Source organism: Balaenoptera physalus (assembly GCF_965194825.1).
Source record: "Balaenoptera physalus genome assembly, chromosome: 7".
NCBI classification, from domain to species: domain Eukaryota; kingdom Metazoa; phylum Chordata; class Mammalia; order Artiodactyla; family Balaenopteridae; genus Balaenoptera; species Balaenoptera physalus.
The window spans coordinates 1,860,916-1,878,856 of record NC_138886.1 but is presented as its reverse complement, the minus strand read 5'-3'; the positions used below and the strand labels follow the sequence as shown (position 1 = coordinate 1,878,856).

General features: G+C 62.6%; 1 protein-coding gene across 6 annotated transcripts in view; it reads left to right on the top strand.

Annotated features, from left to right (window-relative positions):
- Positions 1-17,941, top strand: part of KCNT1 (potassium sodium-activated channel subfamily T member 1) — a 72,189-nt gene that overhangs the window by 2,684 nt on the left and 51,564 nt on the right. For 3 of the 6 annotated variants that reach the window (XM_082469348.1, XM_082469347.1, XM_082469339.1), the window contains exons 1-2: positions 1,047-1,171; positions 12,080-12,238. In XM_082469348.1, coding sequence (XP_082325474.1) covers positions 1,062-1,171; positions 12,080-12,238 — 269 coding nt within the window. In that variant the 5' untranslated portion in view covers positions 1,047-1,061. Of the gene's footprint in view, positions 1-1,046; positions 1,172-12,079; positions 12,239-17,941 lie in introns of those variants that run through there. The other 3 variants (XM_082469337.1, XM_082469346.1, XM_082469340.1) reach the window with 3 other exon arrangements.

Here is a 17,941-nt window from a genome sequence, read left to right as displayed (position 1 = left end):
GCGGTGGGTGGCTGGGTTGGTGCCCCAGGCCGTGAGATGAGCTTCGCGGGTGATGCTGGCTCAGCTCCCCCCCGGCCCCCCCCCCTCGCCAGACGCCGCAGTCCCTCGCCCTTCTTTGGGAGGCGCTTCCCTTCCCTCTCTGTCTATTCCTCTGTGTTTCCGCCACGCTTATGGTTCACTGAGGGTCAGGCCAGCACTGGGGACAGAACAGAGGGTTCTGCCTGCGGGGGCGGGGGGCAGCTGAGCCAGGGTGGCAGTGTGAGCGTGTGGGGCCCTCCAGCGGATCCCCCTGCTTCCTGGATGCCTTCCTTTGGGTCGTGGGGTTGCAGCAGGCTGCGGGCCCTCCTCTGCCTGTTTGCCAGGTGCTCCGTGTGGGGCTGGGGCGAGAGCAGAGCAGGGCGGCCGCGCGCGTCAGAGGTGCCGGCGGCGGCAGGTGGCAGCGTGCAGTCACTCCCGCCTCCAGGGGTCCGACCGCCCTTCCCTCTCCGGGCCCAGCGGCCTCCCAGGTGTGCCGCGAGGACGGACAAACGGGGTCTGGGTGCAGGTCTCTGCAGGAGTGACAGGTGCCGTGGGGGGATGGGGGCGGGGCAGGTGCTGATCGGCCGCCCATCCCAGCGGCTCAGAGCGAGGGCAGGATCGAGCAGCGCAGGCGCCATCGCCGATGCTCGCGCTTTAGACAGGAAGCGCCCAGAGGCCCCCAGCCCTCTCGGAGCCCCTCCCACCATGCACTCCTGCCCCCGGGGGCGCTCTTAGGGTTTTCTAGCCTTTAAAGAGCCTCTGTCCTGTTTCCCGGGATTACGGGGGCGCCGAGCGTCGCGATGGAGGCGGGTCCCCGGGGTGGGATGCGGGCGGACCCCCACCCCGTCCCCAGCCTGGTTCCCGACGCGGCCGGCAGGGGGCGCGCCCGCACAGGCGCCGGAACCGACCCTGGAACAGGCTCTTTTTTCCCACCCCCACCGTAGCCAGAGAAAAGTGTTTCAGGGCAAAGCGGGGGAAGAAGTCGCCAATCGCTCCCTGACTCGTTTGTTCCTCGGCTCCAAGTCGCAGCCGCCGCCAGCCCAATGCCGCTCCCGGACGGGGCGCGCAGCCCGGGGGGTGTTTACAGGGGGGCGCGCGGCGGGGGCCACACCAACCGGACCTTCGTGTTCGACGACGGCCGATGCGCAGCCAGGTACGGTCTGCAGTGCCCTCCCCCACGTGGAGGGACCCCGGACGGGGCTCGTGCCACCCCAGGGCCCCTCATCCTCAAATCCCCACTTCCCAGGACTACCTGCCCCCCAGGACCCCGGAGCGTGGGGAGCGTGGGGAACATTGGTGCCCTTCAGAACCCGGTCGCAGTGAGGGGAGCACTTACTCAGATGACCAGCAGGTGGCCGGAGTGTGGCCATTCTTACATGCGGGGCTGTGAGCATCTCCCAGGCACCACGAGGCGCAGACCCTGCGGGCAGGAAGCTGGAGTGCCCTACGTGCCAGAGGGGCCAGATGCTGTGCTGGCCTCCCAGCCCGCTCTCTGGTCAAGCCTGGGGGAGGAGCCCGTGGGGGTGGCAGCGCTGTACCCAGCGAGGCACAGGGGCCAGGGTTCCCCAGGTAGAAGTGGGTTTTCAAGGGCAGCTTCTCCTAAGAAGACCCTTGTTTGGGGTGTGGGGTGCAGGTGGGCTGTCAGATGAAGGGCAGGAGTTCTGGGTTCTAGATGCTTGGTGATTTTCGACTGGTCACTTGTCTTTCAGGGTCCCTGTTTATTCATCTGTGTGAGGAGAGAATTAACTGACAGGGGCTTTCAGGTGGCCTGGGAGCCAACCTTCCCTGTGCCGTGTCCCATGATGCCACGAAGCTCCTGCCTGTCCAGGTGACTGGCACAGAGGGCACCGTGCCGGTGGGCGTCCCAGGAAGGGCAGAGCGGTGACAGTCCCGATGGGGGTTTGCCCCAGGGCCCTGTCCTCGGGGCCCTCTCCCCACCCCACCAGCCCCAGAGGACAGGCACACACATCTGCCCCTCACCCTGCGCCAGGAGCCAGACTCCAGGTCACCCACAGCCGCTGCCCTGTGTGACCCTCCCTGGCTGGGCAGAACCTTGGACTCTGGGTCCGCTCGGTCAGCTGTCCTAAGGCCAGAGAAGGGGTGGATGCCGGGGTTCAAGGCCAGGTGCTACGGCTGTTTCCTTGTGGGACTTGGCCTCCCAGCTTGTCAAGTGGGTGGTGGAGCGAATGGTCTTTAAGGGCCGTTTGTGGTGAGGGACCAGGATCAGGAGGGGGCGCTTCCAGCCACACGTCAAGGGTCAGGGTGGTCCCTCTGCAGGGACAGCACCGGCCTGGCACCCGTGGGGTCCTGGGGGCACAGCTTGGGGCGAGAGGCAGGGACCCTGAGAGCAGGCTGTGCAGGTGGTGTCCTTGGGAAGTGGAGTTCACCCCGTGAGGTGGGCACAGCCTGGACCTCCCTCAGGCTGCCCTGAGGGATCAACCAGGTGGCATCTGTCAGGCACAGAATAAGTGACCAAAGAGGGGTCTTGTGACATGATCTGGCTGCCCCTCTGCCCATCTCCCTGCTCGGACAGGTGCACCCATCTTTCTGGCGACCCATGTCCAGTTCCCCTGCCCCACTTGACTGCCTGCTGCAGGCGAGGTAGGGGCTTGGTCCCCCAGACTCCTCCGCGTCCGCCGGGACAGTGTTCCTCTCCCCCCGGTCGGAGCTGACCTCTGTCCCTGCAGTGATTCGCTGTCATGCTTCAGACACATCTGGAGTGGCTGCTGGGGCCAAGGGTATGTTAGGCAGGCTGGGTAGAGACCCCCCCGACCAGGAAGGTCAGGCAGGGTAGAGATCCACCCCCCCCACCCCACCCAGAGCAGGGGAGACTGGCTGAGAGGGAAGCCTGGCTGGGGTGGGGTGGGGCAGCGGAGGCCAAGGCTGGCAGCTCAGGGAGGTGGGCTTTAGCTCGGAGAGGGAAGACCCCTTGTAGGCGGGTGAGGATCCGGGTTGGGGGAGCTCGAGGGGCGGGTTCCTGCACCAGGCTTCCCAGCAGGGTCAGCCCTGGAAACCAGAGTCCTAGCTTTGCGCCTTCCCACTGGAACCTCCTGGCCCCCCAACAACCCTGCCTACCCAGGGCCAGCATGGGACCCTCTGGGCCCCAACGGTGGAAGGCGCAGATCCAGGGCTGGCATCCCGCCAGGGTGCATGTCTGGCTGGAGGTCACGGCCAGCCCTCCCGGCCCATATTAGGGAGCGGTGCCTGCAAGGCAGCAGGAAGTGGCCCAGGCTCCGTGGGAAGAGGTTCACAAGGCCCGAGGTACAGGCCAGTCCTGTCCGGCAGGAGGGACAGCTTCCTGGTCTGGAGGCTGGAGGGAACTTGGGGGTCTGCCTTCGGCCCGGGGTGGCTACGGCCACAGCTCGGGAGGACAGAGGTGAGTGAGCAGGGGATGGGGTGGGGGTACCTGCTCGGAGCTCGGCTTGTGTCCAGCGCTGGTCCGTGGGTGTCGTCCGTGCGCTCATGCGGGCTCCGTCCACCGTTCACACGGGTGTCCCAGACTGTCCGTGTGTCTGACCGACCCCGAGTTACCTGGCACAACCCTGCTTCGGCAGGGGTCGTGCTTTGTTAGAGGGTTTCGCGACTGAATCATGAACTCTCCCCTTAGGCGTCTCCTTCGGTCCCCGAGGATGTGGGGATTTGCAAGCTGCGCCCGGGTGTGTGGAGCCTCTGGGTGGAGCCCCGAGACGGGTGCTGGCCCAGGAGCAGCGCCTGATGACGCGGGCGCTTTTAAAGGAGTCGTGGGAACTCTGTGGGCTGTGTGTGCGGATGGGCCACCCACGTTCACCAAAACCTCTTCCTCCTACCGTGCTTGGGGATGGGGAGGCCTGGCCCGTAGCCGAGGCCCGTGCTAGATGCTGGCAAGTTTAAACCATTTGCAGAGGACGAGGCAGGGTCAGTAGGCCAGCTCTGGGCTGGGATTCCTGGAAAGGCCTTTCCCAAGAGGTCTGCTCTGCGGTTTAGACTTCCCACAGGGGGTGTGTTCAGGGGTCCCTTGTGCAGTCTCTCTGGCTGTGGCCAACTTGTCCTGCATGGGGCAGTGAGCCCTGGAGGCCACCCTGCAGTGCCAGCCTTGGGGGCCTGGGGTGCTGCCCTGCACGTTGACGATGACGTGACCAGAAACCCCCCTCCTGCCCATAGGACAGCCCCCCGCCCCTGGGGTGGGCCCCACGCGAGCCTTCAGCGAGCTTCACAGAGACCCTGGATGTCGGGCCAGAGGCCGCTGTTGGATACCTCTTGGCAGGTGTCTGATCTTGGGAAGAGCTCAGAGTCTTAAATCAGGGACAGAGGCCCCAGGTGCCAGGCGAGTGCGGAATTTCACCCCATCTGGCAGACATGGGGCCTCTAGGTTGTTGGGAGAGGTGAGCCTGGAGGTATTGGCAGATGTTACAGGACAGAGGACAGGGAAGCCAGCCAGGGAGTTGGATTCTCCAGGACATGAGGCTCTAAGGAGAGGGATCTGCCGGGTATGAGGCGTGGGCAGGATGTCCCCACCTGGGCCTCAGCTTCCAGACAAGGCCCAGAGCGCCCCTGCAGGCCGTGCCAGCCCTCGGAGCCTGGCGGCTGAGCAGGGACACGGTGGTACCCCAGTCCCACGGCCGTGGGAGTGGGGCACACAGGGCAGCCTTCCGCCTCAGCCCCCCGCAGAGCTCGGCCCAGGCCTCCCCCGGCACCTCCCAGTGGTCACCACGCATCCAGCCAGGGGACGGGCACCCGGGGGGTGAGTGCTGGGTGTGCGATCTGGACGTGGGCTCGCTGCCCGGCACTGAGGGCCCCAGGCACACTGCGTCCCCCGCGGGGGCATGCAGCAGAGGGCTCTCCCCAGAGGTAGATCCAAGCCCAGGTGGGCGGCCGGGTAGGGTGGGAACTGCAATCCCCGTGGCTTCTGCCTCCTCTGTGTCCGGGGAGTGGGCCCACGGGGCGCCATCACCACCCCTGGCCACGCCCAAGGCCCCGTGTCCACACGGCTACCAGGCCCCTCCTCCCTGTCCTCTGGGCTGGCTTTGTGCCGGGGGTAGCTGCTATGAAGTGTCTGTTTCAGTAGCTCTCCAGCTTGAATTTGGCTCAACGACGTGTTCTGAGCTTTCCCTTTGGGATTTGATGCAGCTCGGAGACGGCGCTGAGCAGCGTCCACGGCGTTGACTCAGAGGCTCCTCCCCTAGGGAGAGGGTCGTCCTTCCCCAGAGATGCACACCCACCAGCTCTAGGCAGCTTGAGCAGCTCTGGCTTTTTTATTATGGCGGGAAGGAAACACTTAGCTTTCCTGTCGCGGTCAGCAGGGAGATTCGGCGGCTTTCTGCTTGCCCGGGCACCCGGCCCAGCGCTCGACTGACTGCTCCCCGACCCTGGTGATGCCGTGACGTCTGCAGGACTCTCCTGCGGGGCACCGGGCAGGGATGTGTGCGCATGTGCGGGCAAACGTGTGCGCATGCGTGTGCATTGTGCATACATACATACACGCCTGTGTGCACGCAGGCGCACACAGGTGCATGCGTACCCACACATGTGCACACTTGTGCACACATCCCCCATCCCTCTGTCAGTCACAGGTCTCCAGTGTCCTTGGAATTTTTGAACCGAGTGTGAACTATTGGAGAATGCATCTTAGGAGCGGGAGCATGTCTTTGAGCCAAAGGGGGTGTCCCTCAGTCCTCCTCCAGGTTGGCTTGAGCATTGCAAGCAATCTGGACTCCTTTATAAAGGAGCCTTGGGGGGAGAAGGGACATTTTCCCAGGATGTCATATGCCCTTCCTCCCCAGAGACCTGCCCGTGGCTGGGCCCAGGACAAGGGCTGGGGCTGCGGCTGCAGCCTGGTGATGCGTGGGGAGAGGCAGGTCGTCCCTGGCGCTTCTCACGTCCAGTAACTCAAGTCTTGCTCAATACGTCTCCTGGTGTAGCACCAAGGATGTCACAGCCCTTAGCCCACCATTCCCCCTCCCACCCCCCCCCCGCCGAACTGTCACCGTGCGGTGGGGACGTCCTGCACACCTGGTATGAGCCGGGCAGCCAGAGAAAGCCCCGTCTCACTGGGGTCCCCTCCGAGCAGATTGTGTTTAGTTTCTAACCTAAATGGGATCCTTTGAAAGGGCTGTTCTTTTGTAGAGACGTGTCCACTCGGGTCACTGGGACCTGCATGTTCACAGCGCAGCATGTCCTGCGTAGCGGACGTCCGGGCCGTCTGCGGGGTCATCGTGAGGCTAGGGTCTGTGCCCAGCGTCCTAGGCACAGATGAGGGTGTCCCAGCTGGAGGCTCGGGGTCAGAGAGTTCCCCCCGCATCGTGGTACTTGCTGGGCTGTCTCCCTAATGGCCAAGGAGGCAGGAGGTCCTTCACGTGTGTGTCGGTTGAATTTTTTGTTTTGTTTTCTCTTCTTTGAGCTGCTGTTCGTCCTTTGCCTCCTTCTGCCTGTCTGTCTTTCCTGCGTGACTTGCAGGCATCCTTGCATTGACCTGATTTCTTTCACTGTTCTTCCCTTTCATCAGCGTGTCTTTAAACAAAAGTGTCTTGTTCCCACATGGAAGCATTTATACGTCTGTCCTGCTAAACAAGGGGCCTTCTCGACCCCAGCCATCTTTGCCCTGCGTTCTCTTCCAGGCTCGTCCTCATTTTGGGGTTGTGAGCTGGGGTCTTTCTTTAGCTCACGGAAGGCCCGCGGCCGGATGGTGTAGCCGCTGAGAGTACCTGAGCTCCGGCACTGGCCCTGCCCAGGTAGCTGAGTTACTTCAGTTCTGTGGCATCTGTTTCCCCATCAGCAAACGGGGGGCGGGGGGGACGCCATTCCCACCACACAGGATGTTGCAAGCATCCCGTGAGAGGCCCTGAGGATGGGTTGGGCTGCTCTCATTCCAACACCAACACTGAATTACTGATGTCCCTCCCGAGGCCTCCTTTCTCTCCTGAATTCCCCTGCTCTGTGTTCTCTCTCATACCAAGCCCTAGAGATCCCGTTGCTGGAGCTATAAATTAGCCCTGACAGCTGGCAAGGCCCGTCCCTTCTCTGTTTTTCTTTCACACCCGTCCTGGCAGGTCTTGCATATTTATCCTTCAGCGTGAATCTCGGAAACAGGTTCTGAGGAGATGAGCGTTTGCATTGACGGGAGCTGATCATCTTTGCCCCTTCCTCTGGAGGAGGCTTGCTGAGCTCTGGGAGCACGACCCCCTCCTGCCATCAGTGAGAGCTCCAGAGAGTGGCGGGCCGTTGCTCCGAGTGGTCCTGGAGGCCTGTGGCAAGTGGGGCCCCGGTTTCTGAGTTTGCACGGCTGCCGTGAGCAGGCCCTCCCTCCCGTGATGCTGCCACCGCCTTGTCACTCCTGCCTTCGGTTTGTGCGACCCCGTTAGATGCTCTCATTCGTTCTAATAGGTTTCAACTGATTCTCTTGGGTTTTCTTGGCAAACGGTGATGCCTGCTGCAGACAACAAGAGCCCCATCTCTTCCTTCTCTTACTCTTTGCTTCGTCTCAGTGGGAGCCAAGGACTCCCATCGTGGTGGGCAGACTTGTGTTCCCAACTGGAGCGGGAATGCTTCCAGGATTCCACCATTGCCTGGATTTTTTTGGTTGTTGTTAATCAAATTAGGAACGTCTCCCCCTATATCTAATGTATTAATGGATTTGGGGGTCTTAACAAATCTTTTTTCTGTATCTACTCACAAGATCATATGGATTTTCTCCTTTAATTTCTTTCTTTTTTTTTTTATAAATTTATTTGTTTATTTATTTTTGGCTGCATTGGGTCTTCGTTGCTGTGCACGGGCTTTCTCTAGTTGCAGCGGCAGGGGCTACTCTTTGTTGCGGTGCATGGGCTTCTCATTGTGGTGGCTTCTCTTGTTGCAGAGCACGGGCTCTAGGTGCACGCGCTTCAGTAGTTGTGGCTCACGAGCTCTAGAGCACAGGCTCAGTAGTTGTGGCGCACGGGCTTAGTTGCTCTGCTGCATGTGGGATCTTCCCGGACCAGAGATCAAACCCATGTCCCCTGCATTGGCAGGTGGATTCTTAACCACTGCACCACCAGGAAAGCCCTCCTTTAGTTTCTTTGCATAGTGAAGTATATTGCAGTCTTTTTTAGATAAATCCTATTTGGTATTGCTGGTACGGTGTTGTAATGCACTACTGCATTCCATTTAGTAACTTAAGATTTTTGCACTTAGAGTATTAAGGGAGATTGCCTCATATATACATTGGTGTTGTCTGCACCTGATTTTGGTGATGGGATTAGGTCAGCTTAGGAAAATAAGCAGAGTCGCTTCTGTTTCCTTCTGTACTTTGGAATGGTTTGAATGAGGTGGCAGAACTTGTGCAACTACTGGGGCCTGGTGCCTTTGGCGGGAGAAGCAGGTTTTTGATCACTTTACCCTCCTCAGTTGTGCTTGACTCCTTGACCACTAAGGGGGCGGATTTGGGAGGGAAGGGAAGCAGAAGTCCTGGCCCTCAGAGGGATTCCCCTTGGCCGCCTGTAGGCAGTGCAGCTGCTGGTAAACAGGACGGCTCCGTATCAGGCGCACCTGGCTTCCCCACGCCCCGCCTTGTGGGCCTCTTCCTAGGCCGTGTGAGCCCAGAGGTCCTCACCTCCCATCGGAGGGACGCGGAGTCCTGGCTGCATGCGGGGTTCTGAGGACTCTGTGCCACATGCCGCAGTCACAGTGCCTGGCACACGGCTGGCACTGGGTGCTGAGGCCCCGGCTCTCCCTCCCCTGGGCCCGGAGGGTCAGGGCGCGCGAGCACACGTGCACCAAACTGGGAGATGACTTCCCGCCGTGTGTGCCAGGTGCTGGCTTCCCTTCTCCTACTTAGCCTCCCTTGTTGGATCCCGTAGGTCAGCATCCTGAGTCTAAGCCCCCCAGAGGGGCCTCCGGCCAAACTGGGGAGACCGTGATGGGGAGCTGGCCATCCCAGGAACCTGACGCTTGGGGTCAGAGACTTTGTCCGCTGGAATTTGGCCAAACTGCTGGCTCACCAGCCCCAGATTAAAAACTGACGTGGATTACACACCCATGTGCCAGATACCACACTGCACCCCTCAACCTTGCTGTCTCCTTACATCTTTACAATCACCTGCTAAAGGTAGAAGGCATCAGGATATTCATTTACAGATGAGGGAACTGAGGCTCAGGGAGGTGAAGTGACTTTCATGGGGCCACCCAGCATGGACTAATGGGGCAGGACCGAGCCCGCTCAGTCATCAGGACCCTTGGCGCCTCCCTGGGCCTGCGGGTTTACGCCGACGGGCCCTGAGAGTCCCCAAGGCCTTGCCTGGGAGGGGGCTGCTCTGTCCTGGCTCGGCAGGGGGTTGGTGAGTCCCACAGATGAAGTTCCATGCCTTGTCCTGAGGGCAAGCAAGGGCCGGGAAGATGGACGCCTTCTTTATACCACCGAAGCACTGAGTTCTTATAGAAATCGGCCGTTCTTCCATGTGGCCATCACACAGAACAGAAAGGATAATGGGTGTGGTTTGGGGGTCCCAGACTTCCTCCCGGCCCCTCTGGGCACGCAGGGAGGAGGGAGTGGGAAGGGGAGACGAGGAGGCCGAGGTGGGGCCTTGCTTTCGCCCCACCTGGACCATCTCAGCTCCGAGGGGGATGGGACCCCCCCCCCCACTCCCGCATGCCCAAGAGCTCTCAGTGACACAAGCCCTTGGGCTTGGAGAGAGGCCTCAACCAGCCCCTCGACACGGGGGGCAGCTGTCCAGCCACATCCCTCCTGCAAGGGGCACCATTCCAGGAGACCTGGGGCCCTGGTTCTCGGCCAGCACAACAAACACTCGGGTTCATGTGGGCTTTCGGCTCCGCCGGTGCCACGAGGCAGGATGCCAGGAGGCCTGTGGGCTACCTGCTCTCCGCCCTGTGCTCACGCCAGCGTCCGGTGTCCCAGCGGCACCGTCAGGGAAGAGGGGCGGCGTTCCCTGTCGTCCTCCCCAGGCCACAGCGTGCGGGCAGGGGCCTGGCCTTCTGACTCCTGGTGCACTTCTTCCCCCCGCTGTGTCCCCCTGAAGCAAACAGAGGCCCTGGGTTCCGAGCGCTTCCACGGGCCCTGCCGTGTCTGGGCCTTGAGGCCGGGAGAGAAAGCCCAAAGCAGGTCAGAGTGGGGAGGGGGTCAGAGGCAGCCATGCCCAGGGAGCTGGCAGTCTCTTGGGGTTCTGCCATTGAAAGAGGCTTTTGGCAAGAAAGGGGCAAAAGCAAGAAGACGCAGCCCCCAACCTCTGGCCATGTGGTTCCCCCGCCTGCTTGCCCCTACCCATGGCCCCACCAGCTTGTGACTAAGGAAAAACATGCAGCCACGCTGATGCAATTAAGGAAATGTTATTTCTCAAATGCTGCCAGATCCTCAGGGTTGACCCCGAGACCCGGGAGAACAGCACGCAGGCGTGTTGGGCCCACGTGGTCGCTCGCAGCCTCGGCCTGGGACGGTCCTTGAGCAGCTCCCGATGGCCGTGGGCTGGGGGGCTGACACCTGCCTGCTGCTCGTCCAGGGGGTCGGGAGGCGTGGGCCAGGCCCTCGGTGGGGGCCCAGGGAATGTGCCTGCCCTTCCCAGGTTGGGGAGGGAGAGGAGGGGTCCATAGTGCCCACCGCCCGCCTGGACCTCTTGCTCCAGGTGAGTGGCCCTGGGCTCCCAGCCTCTCGTACGGCCTGCCCATGGTTTTTCAGCGCGGGAGTGAGTGTCGTCAGCAGACCCCTGCACCTGCCCAGAGGCTGAGCTGGGCTCCTCTGTCCTCCTCCAACTCCTGTCCCTTGGGGGGATGGGCCTGACAGGGGGAGAACCCACCTTCCCCCCCCCCCAGCTCATCTGCCCTGCTTCCTGTGGTGACTGAGAAGGGGCCCAGGAGGCCATTCCCGGGGCCACCACTAAAGGGTCACAGCTGATGTGCTGCTCCCCCGACCCCGGGGTCTTGGCTCTTAGAAGAGTGAGTGAGGGCTCAGCCCAGCGGGCAGAGGCTGCGGGGAGATATTATAATTCCTGCCTCCCCACCAGTGTCCCACCGGGCGCTGAGGGGCAGCACCTAGGGGTGGCCTGGGGCTGGACTCAACCTGGAAGGTCAGGTGGTTGCCAGAGGGCCGGGAGTCCCCGGGGTCTGACCTGACTCCCACTTGCGCTGGTGGCCCGGGCCCCCGCCCTGCCCACGTGCACCATGGAAATGAGAATCCCCACGGCTCTAGTTAACAATGTGCAGCTGCTCTGCTGCATCCGGCACCACTGTGTTATGGCGGGGCTCCAGGGGTAGCTAGCGAGCCTCTGACTTGGAGGGCAGAGAGGGCCTGTTGTGATGTCCAGAGGGCCCTGGGGGCTGCTGCCCTGGACGCTGGAAACTGGGAGCCTCGGTGCGTGAGGGTAACTGCAGCCAGAACTCACCTGGGTGTGGGAATGGGGGCAGGAAAGGGGAAGGAGCCCCGGAAGACAAATGTTGGTGCCCCAGAAGGCTGCAGACCGCCAGGGACCCTCCCGGTTTACCGGGTGTGACCCCTGCTCTACCACTGCCAGGTGTTTGGGACAGGGGTCTCTGTGGCCCCAGAATCCTGGTGACGCTGGGCAGGGGGCAGCTGGGGCTCAGAGGGATCCTGCCCCCCCGGCGGACACCCCCTCGCAGGCTCTGATCCGACCTGAGCTGCTTGGCCCCAGGGAGGCCACAGATGAGGGCCTCTTCTTAAGCCTCCTGGTCACTTCCCCCGAGCCCAGCAGCCTGAGGGTCTGGGTGGGGGTCTTTGAGGGGGAGCTAGGTGTTCTGGACCCAGAGGAAGGCTGAGCAGCCAACTTTGGCAAAGTCTGTGTGGGGGGAGCCGGGAGGGCTTCCACGGCCCCCGTGGGATCAGGGGTGATGTGAGTGCCTGCCCCTGACATCGGCAGTGGTGAACCTCCCCAACGCCCTGGAGGTGCTTGCTTTGGAGTGGGCCGCGCAGCCCGGCAGCAGCGGTGGGCGCAGCGGTGGGGCTGTACTGCGCGGCCAGGCGCGTGGGGGGCGGCGGGGCGGGGGGGCCGGGGGCGGCAGGGCGGGCAGGGGCTGTGCTGGCCGGGGGCCGCTCTGCGCGGGGAGCGCGGGCGCAGGCTGAGCGGGCGCTGGCGTGTTCCCGCAGGCAGCCGGGCGCCGGGGACGGCGGCCGCGGGGACGGCGCACTCCTGGACACCGCCAGCCTCAAGATGAGCGACCTGGACGCAGAGCTGGTGCCCCTGCCACCGCGGTACCGCTTCCGGGACCTGCTGCTGGGCGACCAGTCCTTCCAGAACGACGACAGGTAGGGCGGGGGTCGGCGCGCGGAGTTGTCCGCGGTGCTGAAGGCCGCCGCTGCGCCCGCGCTGCCCGGGGCCGGCGCCCTTCAACTTTCCCGGGTTTCCGGACCCGGAGAAGTTGGGGGGTGGGAAGCATTTTCCCGGGAGGAACCTGGAGGATGGGACGGGAGGCTCTGTGCTGGGGAGTCTCCGCAGAGACCAATCCCCGGGCCAGCCTCCCCGGCTCTGCCCACAGGCCCCCAGTCCCGCTGGCAGCTCTGCTGATTTTGGGCACGAGCCAGGGCCGGAAGCGCCACGTGGCGGAGCCCCGCAGGCTGGCTGAGGGCTGGCGTCCTCCAGACGCTGGCTGTGGTCATTTATTATTAATTAAGGAATGGTGTCCTTCAAGCTCATGTTGTGGTCACTTACCAGGGATGACAACGTCCCCTCACCTCAGATTCTCCTGGGGGACACAAAGCAAAATAAACTTGAGTCTTTCGGCAAAGGACCAGCAAGATGAGCCCTTGGTAATAATTCATGTGCTGAGGAGGCTGGCAGGAAGCTGGGAGAAATGTTGCTTTTCTCTGCCCTTTCCCCAAATAGCTGTCTCAGTAAACACCCAGCACTATAGCTCTGTCAGCCTCAGGGGAAGTGCTTTTATGCGTGCAGGGACTCACGCTGGAGCCTGTGGGACTTCGGACCAGAACCACTTCCCTTGCAGTGTGTTGGGGGAGGGGCCCTGGTATCTGTGGGTCTCCTTCCCCACCCAGCCCTGAACTGGGCTCGTGAATCTGCAGTTGTGCCAACAGTGCAATTACTCAAGTTAGCACATAAAGTCCATGAGGTTGAAATTCGTCAGGGCACAGATCAGTCTCTCAGAATAATCCACTGCTGCAGCTGGGAAAGAAATCGTGCTTGTGAATGAGGCCAGTATATAAGGACTGTGTGTGAGGCTTGTGGAAAGTGAGTTTAAAATCCATTCTGCGTGCCGGAAACAATATCCTTCCAGACCTCCCATAGCATTCAGTTGCATTCTCCAGGTAGAATCAGGAGGAGAGATGGAACCCAAGGTCTTCACCCACATAGAACCAAGGGTGCAAGCCCAGCAGAGGGGCACATTAAGGCCGTGTAGTTTTATCTTGTTGGACTGAGTACCGTGGTAATAGGTAAACCCACCCGAAAACACACACCCAGGTGAAGAGTTCATTTAGCTACCTGGGTGGGCAGAGGCAGAGGAGGGCAGGGCTGGGTGCTTCTCTAAGCCAAACGTGAGCTCAGCACCTTCCTAAGTCAGCACCAGCCCCTCACTGCTTGCTCCGCTGGGACTTGATTAATTCTCGTTAACAGCAGCCCCAGACGTTCTTTCAGAGGCGGCAAGAAGCGGCATCTATCTCCCCGAGTGGGCCTGGGGCCTCCAAATGCTCCAGAAATGCCAGTGACTGCAACTGATGTAATTGCAGTGACACATCCCTTAGATTTTAGGAGTGGATGGCAGGTCCTTGCCGTCAGCCAAGGGTGGCGTGTGTCTGCCTGGAGGGAACTGTCCCTGTCCCTTGGGAAATGGGAAGCTGGCGCTGAATCCTCCACCGTGCTCTGGACCTTATGGCTTGGGGTTTTTTTATTGTGGTAAAATATACAAAACCTAAAATATAAAGTGACATTTGGTACATACACATCATCACCACTATGTAGTTCCAGACCATTCCATCACCCCCGACGGAAACCTCGTACCCGTGAGCAGTCACTGCCCTGCAGCTCCTGGCAACCCCCAGTCTCTGTTCTCCTCGGCCTTGTTTTCAGGGGAAAGTCTCCTGTGTGCTGGGTGCAGGGACTTTGTGCTTGTGTGCTCGTGGTGTTCAGAGACGGGCTGTGTGTGTGTGTGTGTGGCGGGGGGAGCCCTCCAGAGGACAGGCCCCCTGGTCCCCGGGCAGGCATGGAGACCCTGCGCTGCACGTGCGGAGAGGTGGTAAGGATGTGTGTGTACGTCGGGTGAGGGAAGGGAGCAGGCACTGGGGCTGAGAGGCTGTGGGGTGGCTGGAGGGCCCCGGGAGGCTGGAGGCCAAGGCAGCCAGCCTGCCCCACCAGCAGGGCCATGTGCCCTCAGCCAGTGCTTCTGTGTGCCCCAGGGACAGTCCCACAGAGCCCGGGGCCGGGCCGGGGCCGGGGTCCTGGGGCCGCAGCAGGAAGGGCCGGTGGCCTGGGCGAATCGGCACTGCCGAGCGGGCGTCGTGGGTCCAGGGAGAAGAGCTGTGCTTTGCCCTCCCGCCGCGTGCTCCTGGGTCCCTCCTGCCTGGGCTCCTCTCCAGCCCCGCTCACGCGCCCTGGGGCAGCCTCCGTGGGGTGAGCGGGGGCGCTGCTGCCCGACTCCTGGCAGGCTGTGGGTAGGCGGCCAGGGCTGTGGGCTTCCTGTTCTCCAGGGGAATAAAGCCACAGCCATGAGTCACCACAGCTTCACACACCGTGGCCTTGGGGGGTGGGGGCGGGGCTCAGCCCACGTGAGCGAAGGAGACTGCTGGCCAGCCTCTTGCAGGGGGGGCAGCCAGGGTCCTAGGGGACCCTCATCACTGCCTGTGGCCGGGTCTCGGGGCTCCTGGGGAGCCAGGGATCTAGCCCTAGGCCTGGACCCTGCAAGGCCCGGGGCGCGGGGCTCCCTGCCCTGTCCCGGGTCAGCTCACTGCCCCTTCGCACCAGGAGCCAAGGGGCAGCTCCAGGAGGCCCCTCCCCGTCCGCAGTGGACCCTCCACTGCGCCTGGTGCACCTGGTCCTGGGGGCTGGACCTGGTGCTCTGAGGGCCCCCTGCGGGGCTCGGGGGCTGCAGGCCTGGCCGGGCGGTGAGCCCCCGCGCCCGCTCTTCTTCCTGCAGAGGGCCGATGGTAGCCCGGCCTGGAAGAGGCGGCTGTGAGGAGAGCGGGACAGGGCTTCGTAGACGGGGCTTTGGTCGTTCTAAGTGTTGCTCCCTTTCCTGCTCTGTAACGTGGACACGAGGCTTCAGCCAGCCACCCACCCCCCACCCTCTCCGCACCGCGGGGCGGGGGCCACGGGCTGTCACACCACACGCTCGTCTCCCACGAGGGGTAGATCCAGCCAGAGGCTGGGGTGGGCAGAGCCACAGGTGAAGAGAAGGCCCGGCCAGGTAGGTGTTCTCCTGGCCTGCGTGCCGGGGACCAGCTGCTTTCCCCAGCTGCCTGTCCGGCCAGGACCCAGCCTGCAGCGGGAGGTGACGTCAGGGTCCGTGCCCCCCTCGCCCCCAGGCATCTAGTGGAGGACGGGGTAGGGGGTGGGGAGGTGTGTGCGCCCCCCTGGGGGCTCCGGGGCAGCGCCGGCTGCAGGGAGGTGAGGAGGCCAGGCCTCCAGGGGTTAGAGCACTGCCCAGAAGGGCCCTGTTCGGTGTTTCCCTAAGCTCTTCCAGCAACAGCGGATGGAACCTGACCGTTCCTGTGGGACTGAGCTGCACTCGGTGTTGTTTCACCCAGCAAGCTGAGAAGTGGGGAGGCAGGCCTGCACTGCGGGGGGCTCCCTGAGGACAGACCCCGGCCCCGCCCTGCAGGAGCCACTGTTGGCAGCCACGGCCCCCAGGGCTGGACCCTCCGACCCCTGGGCTGGGCTCCGGGCGGGGCAGGCAGGGCTCAGAGAGGTGCCTTTGGAGCAGGCCCAGCCCCCGGGGTCCCCTGGGTTCCTCCTGCGCGGGGGCTGCGTTCAGGCCCCTGGTGTTACGCATAAACTCCCCGGGCCTGCCTTCTGCTAAGCCGCAGTCAGGATGGGGCAAGGTGGGATCCCGGCCCCATCCTGGCCTTCTTGCCCCACCCTGGCCAGGGGCCTGTGTCCATCACAGACCTGAAGGCCTTGGAGGACACGGCCCACCTGGGAAATGGCGGTGGCCCAGGCTGGTGGGGCCCAGGCAGGTTGGGGGTCCCCTGCCACCTTCGGCTCCATGCAGAACAGGACTGGATGGTGCTGGGGTGTGGGGGGCATGTCGTCCAGCACCCCGGAGTGGGGGTCTAAAGCCAGACGCCTCACCTCCCCCCACAGCCCCTCCCCAGCCCAGAGCAGCCACCTGGGTGTTCAGGCCCAAGGCCCGGGGGTGCTCCAGGACCCCCTCCCTGCGTAAGTTGGTCACCGCTGGGGCGGCTGCTTCTGCCCCCTGGACAGCTGCCCGCCCTCACGCCAGCCTCTCCAGTGGGCCTCCAACACTCCCAGCTTCGTCCGTCGCCCAGGCCTGAAATTCTTGCGCTCACCTCAGCTCCGTCCCACCTGAGCCCAGGGTCCTTCACCTCCTCCCGGGACCCGCCCACGTCCTCCGCAGCTGCGTGCCTTCTCCGGTCTGCCTCTGTAGTTTCTGACTTTAAACCATCGACAGAACAGTGGCGAGCGCGCTGGGTGCATGGACAGCGGGAGCTGGCCCGGACGCCGCCAGGCGGCTCTCTCAGTGTCCCTGTGTCTCTTGGGGACTCTTTCCTCTGTCTGCATGATTGGGCCAAGGGAAGGCTCAGGTCCTGGCCGATTCTGTGTGCTGTGTCCCAAGGGGGTAAGATTTATATCGATCTTTCTAGCACTTTCCGGGCCTGGGGCTCATTTGCCTGCCTCTCTGCCACACCACCGTAGGACTGGGGCCAGGTCTAATTCTGCTCCCCATTGTCACCTGGGGGCCCCCCGCAGAGAGCAGGGGCCTGGGAAGCGGTCAGGGAGGTGGCCAGGGCTCCCAGGGACAGGCCGCGCCTTCCTCCTACCCTGTGTCCCTCCCTCTGGGTGGGCGTGTGGGGGCTTGAGTCGCCCCCGGTCCTGGGAGGCCAGGAGCAGGCAGGATCGGCAGCGGGCAGATGGAGGATAAAGGAATAAGAACAAACGGGACAGGGAGGGCGTGGGTGATGGAGGCGCACACACGTGTGAGCAGCAGTGTGGACACCGAGGCGGGTCGGCGGGGCTCCTGGACCTGAGTCTGCACTTGGAAGACAGCCACGCTCTCAGTGATCCGGGATACACCAGTCAAGGTGTTAGCAGTTCTGTGATGAGAAGGGGCCCTGGCTCCCCTTGCCCACATCCCTAGGATACTGTGGGAGACCCTGAGATGGCGAATTGGGTGACCCCGGTAGCCGGGTCCCCATCCCGGCCCCTGGCTGTTGCACATCTCACTGCATCTCTTTTTCTCTAAGCCTGCATCCCGGGGACTTGTGTGCCCGAATCAGAATTAAGTTCCTCCCAGTTAGTGCAAAGCAGAACACAGACATCCAGCGAGAGGGTGGCCAGCATCCTCCAGTGTCACGGAAACCGTGCTCGGTTTCTGTTTCACATTGCGGTTCCCTTCACTCCTGATATGCTTCCCACGATGTGCCATTTGCCGTTGAAAAATTCTGTGCGTGTGTCATTCGGCTTCATCCACTTGGAGTGAAAATGGGAGGTGAGAGTGTCCAGGCTGTGTCTCAGGCAGCTCGAGCTGTGTGACAAACACCCCAGCCTAGGGGCTTCACCAGCAGACACTTAATTCTCACAGTTCTGAGGCTGGAAGTCTGAGATCAGATACCAGCCAGGGGTGGAGGGGGGCGGTTCCTGGTGGGACCTCTTCCTGGTGTACAGACTCCTTCTCACCGTGTCCTCACAGGAGACACAGAGACACAGAAAGCACGTGCTCTCATAAGGGCACTAATCCCATCTTGGGGCCCCACTCTCGGGACCTCATCTAACTTTAATCACCTCCCAAGGCCCCACCTTCAAACACCATCACACTGGGGGTT